At 46.3% G+C, this 16159-nt stretch overlaps 1 protein-coding gene and 2 long non-coding RNA genes across 3 annotated transcripts; 1 reads left to right on the forward strand and 2 right to left on the reverse strand.

The window, feature by feature from the left end:
• Positions 1-432: 432 nt before the first annotated feature.
• LOC141369920 (uncharacterized) lies at positions 433-8779 on the reverse strand. Its single transcript, XR_003207748.2, has 3 exons — positions 8650-8779; positions 7543-7754; positions 433-1892 (listed from the first exon to the last, which is right to left on the reverse strand). It is a non-coding gene; the product is annotated as an uncharacterized lncRNA (long non-coding RNA).
• LOC112821963 (ribonuclease 7) lies at positions 2922-3939 on the forward strand. The gene is made up of 2 exons (XM_073895987.1): positions 2922-2927; positions 3330-3939. The coding sequence occupies exons 1-2, from the start codon at positions 2922-2924 to the stop codon at positions 3837-3839; spliced, it is 516 nt and encodes a 171-aa protein (XP_073752088.1). The 3' UTR covers positions 3840-3939.
• A 3623-nt stretch (positions 8780-12402) lies between the features above and the next one.
• On the reverse strand, positions 12403-15407 carry LOC141373151 (uncharacterized). Its single transcript, XR_012378850.1, has 3 exons — positions 15203-15407; positions 12940-13262; positions 12403-12649 (listed from the first exon to the last, which is right to left on the reverse strand). It is a non-coding gene; the product is annotated as an uncharacterized lncRNA (long non-coding RNA).
• Positions 15408-16159: the final 752 nt, after the last annotated feature.

Genomic DNA, 16159 nt, shown 5'->3' on the forward strand with positions numbered 1-16159 from the left:
GGGGTTGGGCCAAGAGATATGACTATGACCATAGAACGAGGAGGTGGGGCTAGCTACCTCATCTCCCCGGGGAGAGGCTGCTTGTATGAGGGGCTTTCTTCCCTCCCATCTTCTCCCCCGCCCCATTTTGTCTTTTTGCTCACCCCTTTCAAATTTTTCTCTTTTCCCCTTTGCCAGACTCTCTGATCAGTCCTTGGCCTGATGCCTGACCCCTTTTGCTGTCCCTAATCTTGTCCCCCTTCCTCCATTTTTTCCTCTTGCCCCTTACACGGGGCAAAGGAAAACTGGCAAAATTATCCTACCAAGTGCAAAGGGAAGCAGATCCTGGAAGGTGGAGAGTTGGGGCAAACCAATCAATAAATAAAATCACCTGCCTTATCCAAACAACTGAGGCAAAGTAAGGGTTTCAGATTGAGTTGTGAAGGTGGTAGTTTCAACTCTTTAATTTTTGTATGCAAACCTAAACCTTTACTCTCTCTCCCCTTTGGCCTAGACAGTAGGGTGGTGTTTGACTTTCACACAGCACTCAGGCCGGCTTCTGGAGAACTCAGGATAATGGACTTGAAGAGCAAACTAGGATAATTATAATGACAGGAAAACACAAGAGCACAGAGCAGTGCAAGTCGTGGTTTGGAAACATCTCACTCTAGAATGAGAAGTGAGGAGTCCTGGCTAAGAATTCAAATGAGCTCCTGGCCTCCCACCCCATCCCCTGAGCCCAGCTTCTGGTCCGGGGCTGGACGGGCCTGTGCTGATCCGCATTCTGTCCACAGTCCGCTTTAAACCATAGATTTTATTTCCAAACATTTGCATTTCTACAGCAGCAGGGGCATAATTCTATATCCAGAAGTTCAAACTGCAGAGATTCCGGCACCTTAACAAAGTAGCGAATGCTGTTCCCATAGCCAAAGCCTCGCTGAGAAACAGAGGCGCCAGAGGCCCCGGGGAACTTGTTCCCGGTTCTCTGTCCCCATCTAGTGGTGCTTCCCATCTCCAACGCCACTTTTTCTTCCGAAAATCATCCTGGGCACTCTGCCTACTAAAACGATGTCCCCCAAGCCTCGAGGACAAACACTTCCTCTTCCCAACTCAAACTTCTGACTTCTGGACCAGAACACAAACTTTACAATCAAGATCATTTTTTTTTTAATTTTATTTATTTATTTGAAAGAGAGCGAAAGCGAGAGAGAGCACAGATGTAGAGGGAGAAGCAGACGCGGCGGAGCAGAGAGCCTGACGTGGGGCTCAATCCCAGCCCCCTGGGATCATGACCTGAGCTGAAGGCAGGTGCTTAACTGACTGAGCCACCCAGGCGCAGACCATTTACATGGCTTTGCTACAGTTACAATCTACGCAAGGGCCTTTCACTCCTCTGCTTAGAACCGTCTTCCTGCACCACCCCCCTCCGGCCCCAGGGCCTCCCCAGTGTGTTGGAGTAAAAGTCACGGTCTTCACTGGTCTCAGAGGCTTTCCATGATCTGGCCTCTGGTCCCTCTCCGATCCCACCGTCCGGCACCTGCCCCAGCCACACTGGACTCCTGGCTGTCCCTCCAACATGCAGGCATCTGTCTGCTTTAGGGCTTTCACAGCACTGTTCTATTTGGACCCTTCTTCCCCAGGCAAGCACAAGTTCACTTTCCCATCTTCAGGTCTTTGTCCCAGAGTCGCCTACTTTAAATGTCCCTATTTAAAAATCCCTGCCTACCAACCTCCCTCTTGTTCTACCTTTGTCCTTAGCAGTTACCACTTCAAGCAAAGGGTATATTAATTTTTTGCTGTCTTTCTCCCGATGGAATGTAAGCTCCACGAAGGTAGGGATTTTTGTCTCTTTTATTCACTGATCTATCCCAAGCGCCTCAGCACATAGTAGACACTTGAGAAATATTTGAATCCTGAAAAAAAAAAAAAAGGACTGTTCATCTCAGTTTTCCAAACTTCCCACCCATAAGTAGTGATGCTTCTACTCCTCGGTGTCTCGGTTCTTCTGAGGGCCATATGGCAAGCTCACTAGAGCCCCCAGAGCAGTACCAGCTCGGGCTCTCCACACACCTATAACTACCACAAGGAGCAGGCCATGCAAGGTCAAGGCCTAAGGCAGAATGAAGCAACCACCACCACCAACAGCATTTTCAAATTTGGACACTGTTTAAGTTTTGCCGATCTCAGTGAAGTAGGGAGGAAAAGAGTGAAGGATGGAAGGTGTTGGGTGCCTTCTCCAGGTAAAGCCAGGTGGCCCTGCTCAGCACCTGGCACTGAGGGGCCCAGAGGAGTGAATCACTGCAGAATAGCTGAGCTGGGGTGGTGTTGGGCATCGTGACTGGGGTGATTCATCCACTTCCCTGGCTCCTCCGTCTCCTCCAAAAGATAAGCAGGAAGTCCTGATGACAAGAAATCATACAAAGCAATATTCTAGGCTATTCTCTCTGTATCTCAGGTTAGAGAAAAAGCTATTCTTACAGCCACAGTGATTGGCTCTTCCCAGAATCATGAACTAGAGATGTATATAGGAGATAAACGGCAGTTCTCCCTGAAATTCATTTGGGGTTGACACCTGGGTCAGGTGCTTTAGTAGTCATTAAAACCATGTGGCCAGAGGCCAAATCCAGTCTTTGAGTGTGAAGAGTGAAGTTTCCGCATTGCTGAACCTGTTTAGGCAGGTACACTAGCTCCCTAGGTATCCACTTATTTGGGACATGTAGGTGGAAAGGCACATGTACTTGATTCATTTCCTGATCCCCGACTGCTCCCTGGCCTGCCCCAAACAGAAGCAACATAGATCAGGCCAGCTCTTAAGGAGTTAAAAGGCAAGTGATCTGAGGCCAGTGACAAGTAAGGGCATCCTGAGCCCCAGACTCAGTGAGGAGGTGCAGCCTGTGGTGGGACCTGAGTCGGGAGAGAGGCCAGAGAAGGGACAGGGTCTGATGCAGGTGAGTGATATGACAGACAAAGGAGGAGGGGGTAAGGACACACATAGGGGAGAGAGGAGAGTGATGCCGGGGGATGGAGGCACAGAGTGGGGCCACGGGGGCCACGGGATGGTATCATGGGAGGGATGAGACACAGAGCAAGGGATAAGGACACAGGGGGAATCGGTCTCGAGGGAGAAGAGAGAGAACAAAGAATAGGAGGCGAGAAGGACAGAATGAGGGAAGACGGGCATATGGGGTGAGGGGGATGGGGTCACAGTGGGTGAGGAGGGCACACGGAGCCGGAAGAGAGGATGAGACACAGGGGGAGGGAGGAAGGAGACCTAGGGGAGGGTAACGGTGATGAGATAGAAGGACACATACAGAAAGACTAATTTCTCACCCCCTGCTGTCCGTCCCCAGCAACCCCAGCCCTCCATCCGCACTGCTCCCCTGCGAGAGAGGGTCGCAGCCAGAGCAGGATCCTGCCCCCTACTGCTGTTCCTGCTGCTGGGGCTGTGGGTGGCTGAGGTCCCTGTCAGGGCCAAGCCCAGCACCGTGACTTCGGCTCAGTGGTTTGAAATTCAGCACGTGCAGCCCAGGCCCCAGCGGTGCAACACAGCGATGGGCAAGGTCAACAAGTACACGAAACACTGCAAACCCTTCAACACCTTCCTGCATCAATCCTTCTCCAGTGTGGCCGCCACCTGTCAGACCCGCAGCATAGCCTGCAAGAAGGGCCAAAGAAACTGCCACCAGAGCAAAGAGCCTGTCTCCCTGAGCACATGTGAGCTCACCTCAAGGAAGTACCCAGGCTGCAAGTACAAAGAGAAGCGACAGGTCGCTTCTTACATTGCGGCCTGTGACCCTCCTGAGAAAGGGGACTCTAGGAAATTCAAGCTGGTTCCTGTGCACTTGGACAAAATCCTGTAGGTTTTCGGACTTCCTCCCTCTCGTGCTGTGCCTGACTTCCCTCTGCAGACCCCTGGGCCAGTCCTCGTATGGCCCACAGGTTATATCTTCCTCCCGTGTCTTAGGGCCCCTCTTAGCTCAACCTCTTCTGAAAGGGCTGAGCTCCAGAAGAGATGGTCGGTCCTTCCTCTTTCTGTGGCTGTTTTCCCAGAAGCTTATCTCCAAAGGAGGGGCTGAGCAAGCTACGGGTGTGGGTTCCCGGGTCTGTGCCTGGGACATCTCTCCCCTGCCCCATCTTCACGGCAGCCTGACAAGAGGAGGAAACGAAAGTACAAATTGGGATTTATGGACAGAGCTGTTCCTATTCCCGAGCTAAGAACCTTCCCCGGCTAACGTAGTAGTGATATGACCTGTGTGAGGAGACGCGGGTGGAAAGAAAGAAAACGAGGTACCACTCCATATTTATATAGCACTTTAGGTTTTTCATGGTGTTGCCACATGAGTCCCTTGGGATAGACTTGAGAGGGATTGTGGGCCTTCTTTGGGGGAGGAAATGGAGCTTTCAGAAAGCGTAATTAATTAAAGAGCTTGTCAGGGCGCCTGGGTGGCTCAGTTGGTTAAGCGACTGCCTTCGGCTCAGGTCATGATCCTGGAGTCCCGGGATCGAGTCCCGCATCGGGCTCCCTGCTCAGCAGGGGGTCTGCTTCTCCCTCTGACCTTCCTCTCTCTCATGCTCTCTACCACTCTCTCTCTCTCTCTCAATAAATAAATAAAATCTTAAAAAAAAAAAAAAGAGCTTGTCAAATTGGTGAGTAGCAGAGCCTGGACTTGAACCTAGGTCTCCTTATTCTAAATACAGTGCACTTTGTACTTGTCCCTTGGGCAAAAAAGGAGAGACCTCTGCAGGGACGAGAGAACTGGGTAAGAGTTCACCCATGAAGATATGTACCCTGAGAGCTTTTAGGAGCCAGTTACCCTGTGCCCGCTGTAATCAAGGTCACTAGCTCTCTAGCCAAGACCTGTTTATGAGGTCCTCCAGGGATCGTAATTCATTCTCTCTCTGCCTCTCTAACTGGCCTCCCCCTTCTCTAGCCCACTGCCCTTCCGACCTGGGCCCCGGGCCTGTCTCTGGCTAGATCCCTTTGGCCTGAAGGCATAGGGTCAGGGGAGTGCCCCAGCTTCATCCCCCTGCTCCAGGATCACATTTCCCTTGACCTCAAGGGACTTCCGTGGCCCAGAGCCTGCTGGTCACAAACAGGCTGGTGGGAGCTGCCAGAGCTTCCTTCCTCTGATAATGATCTGTCCTGCCTCGGTGCTTCCCTGGCTCCCCACTCTGGCAGTCTGCCCAGGCCGGAGGGCTTGAGATGTGGAAATGCCATCTCCCTGTCCCCCTGGGCTACAGACACCATTGCTCTGTCTCTAGTGAGCAGAACTGGAGAAGCTACAGCTTTACCTTGGCTCTGTTTTGAGGTGCAAACGCCCCACCCCACCCCCATTGCCTGCAGCCCTGACCATCACCTGACCGTTCTTTCTTTCCTTTATTTCAGTCCCAAATTGCATGATGCCCCATGCCCGCCCTACTTCACTGCCCAGCTACCTTGCTAGACCTTCCCTTCCCAGCCAGGGCGTCTCTTCTCTTCCTGTCCCTCCCCGACACCGCCAGTGCTCCTTTACTCCTTACCAGAGTCAGAGTCAGCTTTGGAGCCAGAAAAAATTGGGTGTAAATCTTGGTTGGCTCGGTCTTCCTGGCTATGTGACCTCAAGCAAACTAAGGCATCTCTCTGCAGCTGTGTTTCCATACAGTGAAATGGGAGTAATCCCACCTACCCAACAGGATTGCAGGAAGATTTAGAAATGGTATTTATGTAGCCTTAATCAGCCCTCAGCACTGGTAGGCATTTAATAATGATCACTGGAAGTAGCAAATAGCAGTCCAGTCATATTCACCTTGGCAAGCATGCAGATGAAGGCAAATACCCCACTCAGTTTTCCTTGAGGGCTTTCTCCTGCTAGAGAGAGGTTCTTGAGTATGCTAGAGGACAGGTCTGCAAGCAAAGTCCTGCTAGCTGGGCTGGGTGGTTTGAGAGGAGGAGAGAAGCTAGGGAGGGTATGGTCAAAGAAAGAGCAGAACATTGAACAATTCAAGCAGAATGTGGGACCAATACATTGGTGAGTCTTGGAAGTAGAGATGCACTAAATACACATTGTAGCCAAATGCCAGATGACTGAGTGTAAATGGTCATTATACTCTACATTTATCACTCTAAACAGATGGTTTTGACTGAGATGCATAGAAAAGCAAGATACTTAGGGGTATTGATTTTTTCCCTTTATTATTTTTTTCATAACTCTTTATATATTCATATAGACATAAACTGTATAAGTTGATATCACATATAAATATAAATTATATATATTGATTTTTTTCTTATGGATGTTATGGTTTTGAAGACATCCTCCTCACAAAATTTTGAAGTGGTTAAAATGATACTTCTAATGCATCCTCTCAAAATGAGAAGAATTTCCAAATAAAACTTTTTCTTGAAAGATTCATGACCTAAATAGTATTAAATAACTAAAAATTCAGCATAATTCAAAAGTAACCTGTGGTGGTAGAGTTCAGAATAGTGGTATCTTGGGGAGCACTAACTGGGAAGGGGTAAGAGGTAAGCTGGAAATGTTCTTTCTCGGTCTGGATATGTTTACTTTGTCGGAAAACCCATTTTGCTGTATGCTTAAGATTTGTGTACCTGACTGTATGTGAGTTATACCTCAACAAAAAAATCCTCCTGAATGTATAGTTCTTAAGAATTATTTTATTTAGGGGCACCTGGATGGCTCAGTCATTAAGCGTCTGCCTTCAGCTCAGGTCATGATCCTGGGGTCCTGGGATCAAGCCCCGCATGGGGCTCCCTGCTCAGCGGGAAGCCTGCTTCTCCCTCTCCCACTCCCCCTGCTTGTGTTCCCTCTCTCACTGTGTCTTTCTCTGTCAAATAAATAAAATCTTAAAAAAAAAGAATTGTTTTATTTAACATGATAAATGCTAATACATGAATCAATTCTGTAACAACTATGATATCATGGTATCATAGGTAGAATTAAGATATAATCTAATTTCTGTTGTTATGCCTTATACTATGTTTTGAATTTAATAGTACTTATACTATTTATTAAATTGTTATAAATACTTTTGGCTCAAAAAGTACATAAGCTTCTTTTTAAAGTTATCCAATTAATATACTATCTCTTATTAAATATTAACTGTCAGCTAATTTTCCTATTTTATGTGAAAATTCTTCATTGTTTTGTATATAAGCTTTGACAACCATTATTACAGCTTTTCTTTTCTTTTTTTAAAGATTTTATTTATTTATTATCTCAGATGAGATAGAGACAGAGTGAGAGAGAGAGAGAACATGAGCGGGGTGAGGGGCAGAGGGAGAAGCAGACTCCCCGATGAGCAGGGAGCCTAGCGCCGGGCTTCATGCCGGCAGTCCGGGATCGCGACCTGAGCCGAAGGCAGATGCTTAACCGACTGAGCCACCCAGGCACCCCTATAGCATTTTTCTTAAAATAATAAATGTGCATTTATACTTCTACTGACTGATAGAATTTCGACATTTAAAAAAGTCCATAAGGAAAATTTCACTCCCAAGTTACATCTAGAATGCTCACTAATATTTGAAAGTGATTCAGATTTTAACAATGAATCCAAATGACTTGCCTTGTTCTCATTACTGATGCTTCAACTGCTTGACAGTCACCCATTCCTTCACATGACCTTGATCACAGCCAAGTTGACAGATGCCAAGAATAATGTTGAAATAAGCATTTGGTTATTCAGCTTTCCAAAGGTCAAATGTGAGGTCCAAAGTGAATAACAGGTTTGGGCCAATTACCAAGCCTGGCTGAAGTTTGATGCATTCCTACCTAAAACTTGAAGAATGGGAAAAGGAGGCTGATTAGTTATTAAACACTTCTGTTTCTGGGGGTGGGAGCTTGGAGAGGGGAGGAGGGTGTGAAGGGAACATTACCCAGCCTTGTGTAGGTGTCTTTAAAGAAAATTGTTTCAACCTGGACCTAAGAAGCAGAGATGGAGTCCAGTATGGGGCTCCTGGGTGGCTCAGTCAGTTAAGCGTCTGACTCTCGATTTCTGCTCAGGTCATGATCTCAGGGTCGTGAGATGGAGCCCCATGTCGGGCTCCAGGCTCCATGCTGGCATGGAGACTGCTCAAGATTCTCTCTCTCCCTCTCCCTCTACCCCCCAACCCGTTCACCCATGTGCGCTCTCCCTAAAAAAAAAGAAAAGAAAGAAAAGAAATGGAGTCCAGTAAAGAAAGTAACCCAAGAACTGGTGCTAAAGCTCACTCACTTTCCTACAAGTGAGAACTGAGGTGTTTTAGGTAGGAGACTCTTTTACATGACCCTGGTTTCCCAGTCTCCATACTCTGAAGTAAATGACCCAAAGACACTATGAAGAAGGCCAACTGAGTCAATGTGAGGAGAAGTGTCCTGAACCCAAGGGGAGAATGTGAGAAGAGGAAATGCCCTTGAGATGAGGACCCTTCTCCACACATTGATTCATAGTGTCAATGGCCTTATTCATAATATCCATGGCTTAGGGGATAACCCCAGTGCTATGGCAGCAGAAAACATACCGATAGCAATAACATTCAGGGAGCCTTGGCCCGTTCTTATGCTCCTGCATGACTGAGCTTCCAAAAGTATTTTGAAGACTTTAGATTCTCTCTTTTAAAAGGTCTCCACCTACCCCTATCCTACCATGGAAGGTAGAAAGAAGAGCAGGTACGGCTCTTGCCAGGATGTTTACCTGTGAAGGACTCCAAATCAGTCAGCCTGGGAGCATCCATGAGTCCACAGAAGCATGAGAAAACATCACTAATGGGACCTTGTAGGAAGCCCATTGTTCCCAAGAGGGGAGGTAAAGAAAGATGTTTACCTATAAAGGAAATACACATTATGATGGAAAATCCTTATCTCTATAAAGGTAAGCTACTTCATAGGAGTATTAGATAGATTAAATGTGACGATATATTTAAAGCACTTAGTACAGTGGCTGGCCTGTAGGAAAAGTTCAAGAGGTGTTATCATTTATATTTATTGCTGTGGTGTCAAATGTTGGGTGACCAAACCTGTGATGGATGGAACAGGCCTGACTTCCGTGACAGAAAAACAAAGGATTTAAACGAGGCCAAACTCCTCCTTAGCCTCCCTTTGCCAAAAGTAGTCCCTAGCCAAGAGCGGATAAAGTAAGGCTCAAGGTCAGACAAAAAGGACAATATGCATTATCTCTCTAGGTAAAGTAATTTGGAGTGGTAGGGGACAATGCTTCAGTTGGAGCGAATAAAAGGGGGGGGGTGCTAAATTGAGTATTTCTGTTAAGACTACTTAAGGGTTGTTTTTTTTGTTTTGTTTTCCCAACTCTACCTTCCATGAATCAAAAGATATAAAAAGAAGACAGAGGATTTAGGGCCACTAACTTTTGAGGGTGTCCTCCACGCCAGCTCCTCTCCAAAGGGTTCAAGTATCACAGCAATTAATGGCGAGAGAGCTCTAGTGACATTTCCAACTTCCCCTCCTGACATTGAAATCAGTCCTCAGGTGAGCTTACTATGCTCTTGCCTACATCGTGGACTCATATTCTTCCCACTCCCAGATTCAGCTCCCTTTCCTACTTTGTCTTCAATCACTCAAAAGTGCCACCAGTGCCCATGGCTCATGGTCCTTCCCTGCTTTCCAATGGACTGCTTGCAGTGGGAAAGCACCATAGCTGTCACTTTCAATGGCCTTCACATAGAAACTTACTTGAGCTTACACATTTAAAGCATAAACAGATGTGGTGTAAATGAGTACAAACTCCTGCTCGGGCCGTGGCATTTAGCACAACACAGATCTACACGTCTGTAAAGCTTTAGTCTCTTTCGGCAGATATTCATAAAATTAAATGTTACAAGAGATTGTGTCCACTGACCTCAGAGATCATCTAGTCCAGCCTTCCCCATTTTGCAAATGAATAAAATAAAACCCAGAGTACTTAAACACCTTGTCCAAGATCACATGGCTAGTTTAAGTAAGTACTTAGGCTTCTTGAACCAGTCCAGTGATATTTCCAAACTGACATTCTGATTAATTGTCCCAGTTGGATCTCAGACATTTTCCAAGGTAAAATTCACTATCCATGGACTGGCAAATCAATCTGCAAAGAGGCAGATTCCCGGACTTGAGACAAAATCATGTTCATTCAAAATAGGGTTTAGTGTCCGTAATCCCAACATGTTTACATTTCTGCCTCTCACCCATGGACCACATCCCCTTCACCTGAATGTTCATATTGTGTCAGTGAAGATGGGAACAAAACAGCACCCAAGGACTTGGTTATGAACCAAGTCAAGCATGTCCTTAGGCCGTACCACTGGCTGTTGGAGACATGAATAAGGGCATGCAGCAAGAACAAAGGTCTTCACTTTCCATCTGCTATTTGGGGCCAGGCTGAAAGCATTTGGCAGACCTCCAGGTGGGCCTGAGACATCCCAAAACATTTTATCTTTGGTAAGGGTCACTATTCTTTACCTTCAAAGTTGATGCATCCAGGGCTGGATTTTCATGGTCAACTAGACACAGAGCAATGTGTCTCAGACTACTCAGAGCTAGTAATGGCAGAGGGGAATTCATTAAAACACCTAAAGTCATGACCAGCAAGCATGAGCCTTCTCTGAAGCCTCCTTCTTTCACTTAACTAATATTTTTAGAATAGCCAAGTGCAAAGATGTTTTATATGTTACCTTAAAATTTAATTTGCAAGTAATAACAGATCAAAGCTAATTTTCTGGTTTGGATGGCTGTGCCGTGCTGATGTAGCCAAGGGAACTTGTAATTAGGAGATACTTTAGTATTAAGGGGTAATGGAGCATCATGTCTATAACCTATTCTCAAATAGTTCAGAAATGTTAATAATTGGGGAATCTGGTCAAAGCATACAGGGGAGCTCTGTGCACTCTTTCTGAAACTTACATATAAATTTGAAATTCAAAGCAAAAACATTTTAAATTGTAAAGTAAATACCCTGTAATTTATTTGAATTTTTCAATATACTCCATCATATCATTTTATTTTATTAAAAATAATGTTTTAAATTACTTCCTCTTCCCCCAGAATAATTTCAGGAAAATTGGGAAAAAAGACATTTATCTTGTGTCTTTGTACAGCACTCACACATTTGCATTCAGTCAAAGGTAGGAGTACACTGGCCTTAGTGGGGTTTTCCTTAACTTGCTCTCTGGGTGTCTGAGTCTCTGACCAGTATTTCTCTTCAAGAACTGGATGAGAAAGATAAGACAGTTATGGGGCAAGGGCAGTAGGAAGGTCCTTCATGTGCTTAAAAAAGAGAGAGAGGGAGAGAGAACACAGACATAAAGCATTTAGAAGAGTGACTGGAACATAGAAACCCCTCAGTAAATATTAGCTACAATCATTTTTATCACTGCTGTTTTTGTCACCACTAGGAGGTCCAAATGCTGCACACAGGCCTGTAGTAAGTCAAAGACCACAAAACGCATGTGAGGGGAGCCCCCTGCCTCAGCTCTGGTTAGGCTGAAGATTACATGCTGTGTTTCCTGAGGACAGATCCTATAGTCAGGAACAAGGGAGACAGTCCACCTGCTGAAGCAAGATCATGGTGGGACTGGGCTCCCTGAGAAGGCCCCGAAGAGCTTACACAGTAAAGAGGAAATGGACCTGGCAGGAGACAGGGTCAGCCACTGGGAACAGAGTGAGTCTTTTTAGAAGAAGTATGGCAATGAATTCCTTATAATAGAACTCTAAGCCTCAGAGTTCAGAAACCAGGATCCAAGATATGTCATGGCCATGGGTCTTCAGAGCCAAGGACCCCTCTTGGACGAGAATCTCTCTTGGAGAGATTCCCTGTTGGAAGTTTCTTAACCAACTGAGCCACCCAGGCGCCCTGTTGGAAGCTTCTGACAAAACCCCTGCCTCAATGTGAGACCAACCCAGTTCCCCCAGCCTTGGTGGTTAACTTCATTGCCAAGATCCTGGATCCCAGCAAAGAGACGAAAAAGGGTATTCAGAAGAGCAGGGCATGGTAGGCTTGTTGTCCTCCAGAGCTGCTCAAGAGCAGGACGCTGCCCTGAAGTCCCTTCACCCTTCTTGTTCGCTTTTGGGCTTTTCCAGCCTAAGCCCGCCTCTACCCAGTTTCTTAGACGTTCACTCGGTTTGCACTATTCTGTTCCTTTCTTCTCTCTCTCTCTCTCTCTCTCTCTCTCTCTCAGGGATATCATTATACGTACTCAGGACATCACTGGGGAGCTAAACAATCACAGTGTCAGTCTCATTTTTGAATCAGCATTGCAGCAAGGTTGCACAGTGGCAGCCGGTCAAAGGCCAGGATGGCGGGGATCACTGTCAGGAGTAAGTGCTCCCTCCTGTCACCTGTCCTGGCTCCAGGGGATCCACCATGGATGTTTGTTTGTCAAGCTGTTTGGCAGAAAGTTAGCTGAAAAGCTACGTGGAACCCAGAGACACAACTGTCAGCAGCCACTTGCCTCCAGCAGCTGATGTTCTACCGTCATCGGGCTTGCCTCTGGGTGGATTCTATTTCAAGCCTTCTGCACCCCAGCTGGTCTCCACCTTGGCGCCCGCAGGCAGCAACAGCTCCTCTCACACCCTGTCACGAGGAACTTATCAAACTTATCAGAGCACGTCGCTTCCAGTTCAGTAGTCACCGCTGGACCTCGTACACAAGCTCCGTGAATGGGTCCTACCACTGCCCTCCACTGAGGGACTGGGAACTGCTTCTGGACAATCTCACAAAGGACCCAAGCAAAGGATCAGAAAATGCACACCCCCACGTCCCCCTTAGCCACTCCTGTTCATTGGTAGTGGCCCCGGCCCCTCTTGCACCACCCCCCTCCTCCAGAACCCCCTTCTTCCTGAAGAGTCTGCCTCTTACCCACCAGGAGTCCGTTCGCAGGGGGAAGCCTGATGACCCATACTGAGGGTGGCACTTGTAGGTCAAGGACTGCCCTCTATCCTCATGCTGCTGCTGTCCTTCCCACCGGTGACCCAGACAGACTTTTCTACCTACCCTTCCTCGGGTATCCGGAAAACACTGGTCTTTAGGGGATCATTGCGGACTCTCTGCTCGTCCTCTTCTGAGCTGCCTCCAGGGTCTAACTGTGGAGCCTCTTCTTATGTACTAGTCTGGCTGCGAGCACTTGGATGTTTCTTCTTGTTTCATAGAGTCTTCGTACCAGGAGCATTTTAGAAGTTATGCAACTTCATGCACCCTTGTGTTAGAAACTACGAGGATTCTGAGAGGCAACACAGGCACTGAGTGTCGCCTCTGGGCTAGCGAAGCACGGCAGGACCCGATTCCTGTCCCACGAGTTTTCCAACCAGTTGGGAAGACTGGACACACATGTGAGAATCAAATAACAAAACAAGGTAGCACACAATTAAGGACTCAAATGAGTGGTACCAGGAAGCAATGCTGAAGGAGGGTTCAGGAGGGTTTAGGTTCAGGAGGGATTAGCCTAGGGTGGACTTGACCGGCAGTGCTCACACATGTGATCAAGCCGAGCTCTGAAAGATGACTAACATTTGAGGGAGGGCTCTCAGGGAAGAAAAACAAAACAGAACAGAAGTACAGTTGAAAAGAGCAACACATGCCCAGGAGACAAAAGGGAGACCAGTCTGTTAGAATAGAATTTGGTGACCAGGTGACTCTTAGCCTATAAGGTAACTTCAATAAACGGGAGAGCAGTGTGGCAAAAAGGAACAACATAACTTTGGAGCCAGACCTATCTCATTTTCAATCTCACTTACTAAATCTGTAACCTTAACCTCTCCAAGCCTCAGTTTTCTTTTCTGTAAAATGGGGGTAATAACATGGACCACATAATTTCTTTGTAGATAACGTTATATATAAAGCACAATGCCTTGGCACACAGTAAACACTCTTTAAAAGATTTATTTAAGGGACACAGAGAGCATGCATACACTCATGAGTAGGGGGAGGGGCAGAGGGAGAGGGAGAGAGAATCTCAAGCAGACTTCCCACTGAGCGCAGAGCCCAACACAGGGCTCATCCCAGGACCCCAGGATCATGACCTGAGCTGAAATCAAGAGTCGGATGCTTAACCGACTTCTTTGGGAGGGTGCCAGCTAGTACTTACAGAAAAAAATATTTGATACACAAGGCCAATATCAAGTCCAGGAGTTCTGATGTTCCCAGTAGGGCAAATTAAAAATTTCTCAGGTTTTCTCATCTGTATCTCATATCTCATAAGCTTCTTGTATATTTTATTTCAGTTAGCTGTATATTAGTTGTCTTAAAAATAATGTGTAAATTTCAATACCTTATGTAGAAACAGAATAAAGTATTTACACAGATAAAAAACAAAAACAAAAACAAACCCACCCAGGTGCCCCAGTAAATACTTCTTTATATGATAGCTAGAATTCTTTTTTTTTTTAAGATTTTATTTATTTGAGAGGGAGAGATACAGTGAGAGAGGGAACACAAGCAGGGGAAGTGGGAGAGGGAGAAGCAGGCTTCCCACGGAGCAGGGAGCCCGATGCAGGGGCTCAATCCCAGGACCCTGGGATCATGACCTGAGCCGAAGGCAGATGCTTAACGACTGAGCCACCCAGGCGCCCCGCTAGCTAGAATTCTTAACAAAGTACCTATCACTGTGCCAAGCAGACCTTCATGGAATGGTGGTTAGTGGTATCCCTTGGTACAGCCTGTGCTGACTGGACTCATAAGTAGGGCCGTGTTTAGTACCACCATACCGTGCTAGACACCTTAACACTTCATCACATTGAATATATTTAATATACATATTCCTTATTCAGTATCATTCTTGCAGAAGTGTATCTGAAATGATATTTAAAGCTTTACTTCTGAAATTGACTACAAATACTTTGCAATTGGTACCGCTCCTTCTGCAACTGTAGTACTTGAGAATTCCTATAAAATGAGAAAATTTCCCCTGAGATTGTTTTGCAATGTAATAAGTTTTTATGAGTGCCAAATTTCAAAATAAATGAAGTCAACTTTGTTACTGCAGTAACAGGTAAATACATATTTTACAGTTGATTTTGAAGTTGACTTTTCCTTTATTGGAGGCTATATTGTTTTCTTCCCAGTCGCCAATAGCATAGGCCCTTGAAAACCTCCCAAATCCTAGACATTGGGCTTCTAGTGCTTAATGGATAAAAGGGCCCTGAGACTGTGGCAGTTGGGAAGAGTTATGATGAATGACTAGGATCAAACACGTAATCAAAGGAACCCCTTTCCCAGGCCTGCCTGAGTGGAGTTGGCCAGCTGCAGGCTCAGAACCTACCTGAGGAAAAGCATGTTTGCAACTTAATTGGATTCAGGGCTTGCAAAGTCTGTGGTCAACCATCTTGGTCAGCACGAATGTTCATGCCAGCCCTTGGCTCCCGCCGCCATCCCCACCCTCACTCCAAAGCCTGGAGGCTTGGGTCTGCAACTGTTAATGAATAATCACTTGGTGATCCTCCCAACCCCATGGGAGAGGTTCAGCTGAAGGCCTGCAAAAGAGAAATGACTTCCTGGATATATATATATATATATATATTTGCTCCCTGGGAACCAAGTCAACTGTTGGCTGGATAATGTTCTCCTGGGCTCAAAAATCAATGTTTTGTGAGCTTTGTGGGGAGGAGAGCATGAAGAGATCCCTGCTGTGGAAAAGGTGAGCTGTGTTGGTGAACCAGGCTCCACCCTGGTGGCAGAGGGACAAACATCTCAGCAGTTGCCCCTCTGGCAACGGAGATCCTAGGAGACTCAGGAATTTGTGCCACTTTGAGAAGCATTTTATCTCAAGGCAGGGAAGTCACACAAATCCCAGAGGTTGAGATGCTGGGTGGGGTCCAACACAACCACATGGACCTGAGAAGCTGTAGCCCAGAGCAAGTGCCCCAACTGCAGTCACTTGCTTCATCCCTTGACAACTGTTGCAATATCCCCTTACTGCTGGTATTATAACTTACTAAATATATATTGTAGGGGAGCCTGGGTGGCACTGTTGGTTGGGCATCTGACTTTTGGTTTCGGCTCAGGTTGTAATCTCAGGGTGGTGAGACTGAGCCCTGCGTGGGGCTCTGCACTGGGTGTGGAGTCTGCTTGGGACTCTCTCTGCCCCACCTCTCAAATAAATAAATAAATCTTTAAAAGATATATATATATATATTTATATAGATATATAAATAAATCTTTATATAGATATATAAAATAAATAGTTATAGAGACATATAAATAAATCTTTAAAAGATAT

Source organism: Callorhinus ursinus, unplaced genomic scaffold (genome assembly GCF_003265705.2).
Source record: "Callorhinus ursinus isolate GAN/ISIS: 27379988/994484 unplaced genomic scaffold, GSC_fseal_2.0 scaffold8, whole genome shotgun sequence".
Taxonomy (NCBI): domain Eukaryota; kingdom Metazoa; phylum Chordata; class Mammalia; order Carnivora; family Otariidae; genus Callorhinus; species Callorhinus ursinus.